Source organism: Bison bison, unplaced genomic scaffold (genome assembly GCF_000754665.1).
Source record: "Bison bison bison isolate TAMUID 2011002044 unplaced genomic scaffold, Bison_UMD1.0 scf7180017864119, whole genome shotgun sequence".
NCBI classification, from domain to species: domain Eukaryota; kingdom Metazoa; phylum Chordata; class Mammalia; order Artiodactyla; family Bovidae; genus Bison; species Bison bison.
In genome coordinates, this window is record NW_011494691.1 from 1,147,660 (window position 1) to 1,149,018 (window position 1,359).

At 36.7% G+C, this 1,359-nt stretch overlaps 1 protein-coding gene across 1 annotated transcript in view; it reads right to left on the bottom strand.

Annotated features, from left to right (window-relative positions):
- The window catches only part of UBA5 (ubiquitin-like modifier activating enzyme 5), a 33,483-nt gene that overhangs the window by 21,715 nt on the left and 10,409 nt on the right, over positions 1–1,359 (bottom strand). The window contains exon 5 of the mRNA XM_010839576.1: positions 656–742. Coding sequence (XP_010837878.1) covers positions 656–742 — 87 coding nt within the window. The remainder of the gene's footprint in view (positions 1–655; positions 743–1,359) is intronic.

Genomic DNA, 1,359 nt, shown 5'->3' on the forward strand with positions numbered 1-1,359 from the left:
TTCACTTTCACTTTTCACTTTCATGCATTGGAGAAGGAAACGGCAGCCCACTCCAGTGTTCTTGCCTGGAGAATCCCAGGGACGGGGGAGCCTGGTGGGCTGCCGTCTATGGGGTCGCACAGAGTCGGAAACGACTGAAGTGACTTAGTATAGCATATATTAAGTATTCACTGTTATAAATATAATATCAATAATATTACAGTATTACTTATACTGTAAAGATGTACAGGGATAGTAGAAATATAAACTGTGTTCACAAAAATTACCATTTCTCTGTCAGCTTTTACAGACTTTTATTCATGTTTCACTACAAATGTAAATGTAATAAAAGTTAATTGAATACAATTTCAATAGTTTAGGTCTGCAGAAAACCATATTCAGATAGAAATATAACCTATAACACAGAACTTATAATGGAGGACCCCTTGCTATATCATTATAATAACAGACATTCTAAGGCTTATTTTTATTTTGTTGTTACTATTGTTTAATGGACCATATATACTATTTACTAAGCTCCCACTATATAAAAATTACACAAAATATTAACTTTTAAAAATAAATATATCAACCTTCTCATTGAGTTAATTGATAGATTTTCTAATACTGAAAGTGAAATGGACATTGTGCAAAATACTCATAAATAAAATTTTACCTTATTCTATTCATGAAATGTTCAAAGTTTTCTACTGTGGTTATATTGTAGTTGTGTACTTCAAAAAGAACATCAGGATTAATGTTCCTAAAGGGAAAAAGAGAATGATTATAAAAACTACAAGTAGAACAGTAAAAGAAAGCAAGAAAAAGCACTAAAAAGAGCTAAAGATCATTTAACAGATATTAGAGAAATGGAATTCAAGCAATTCAAAGAAAATCCAAAGTCCTCTTCTACCTCTTTCATCCCACTCAGGGACCAAGTTCAAAACATGTAGAGTGTCAGAAGGATTATAAAAATATTCCCACAGTCTCAGTTCAGTCACTGAGTCATGTCCGACTCTTTGCAACCCCATGAACCGCAGCACGCCAGGCCTCTCTGTCCATCACCAATTCCTGAGTCCACCCAAACCCATGTTCATTGAGTTGGTGATGCCATCCAGCCATCTCATCCTCTGTCATCCCCTTCTCCTCCTGCTCCCAATCCCTCCCAGCATCAGGGTCTTTTCCAATGAGTCAGCTCTTCACATCAGGTGGCCAAAGTATTAGAGTTTCAGCTTCAACATCAGTCCTTCCAATGAACACCCAGGACTGATCTCCTTCACAATGGACTGGTTTGATCTCCTTGCAGTCCAAGGGACTCTCAAGAGTCTTCTCCAACACCACAGTTCAAAAGCATCAATTCTTCTGTGCTCAGCTTTCTTT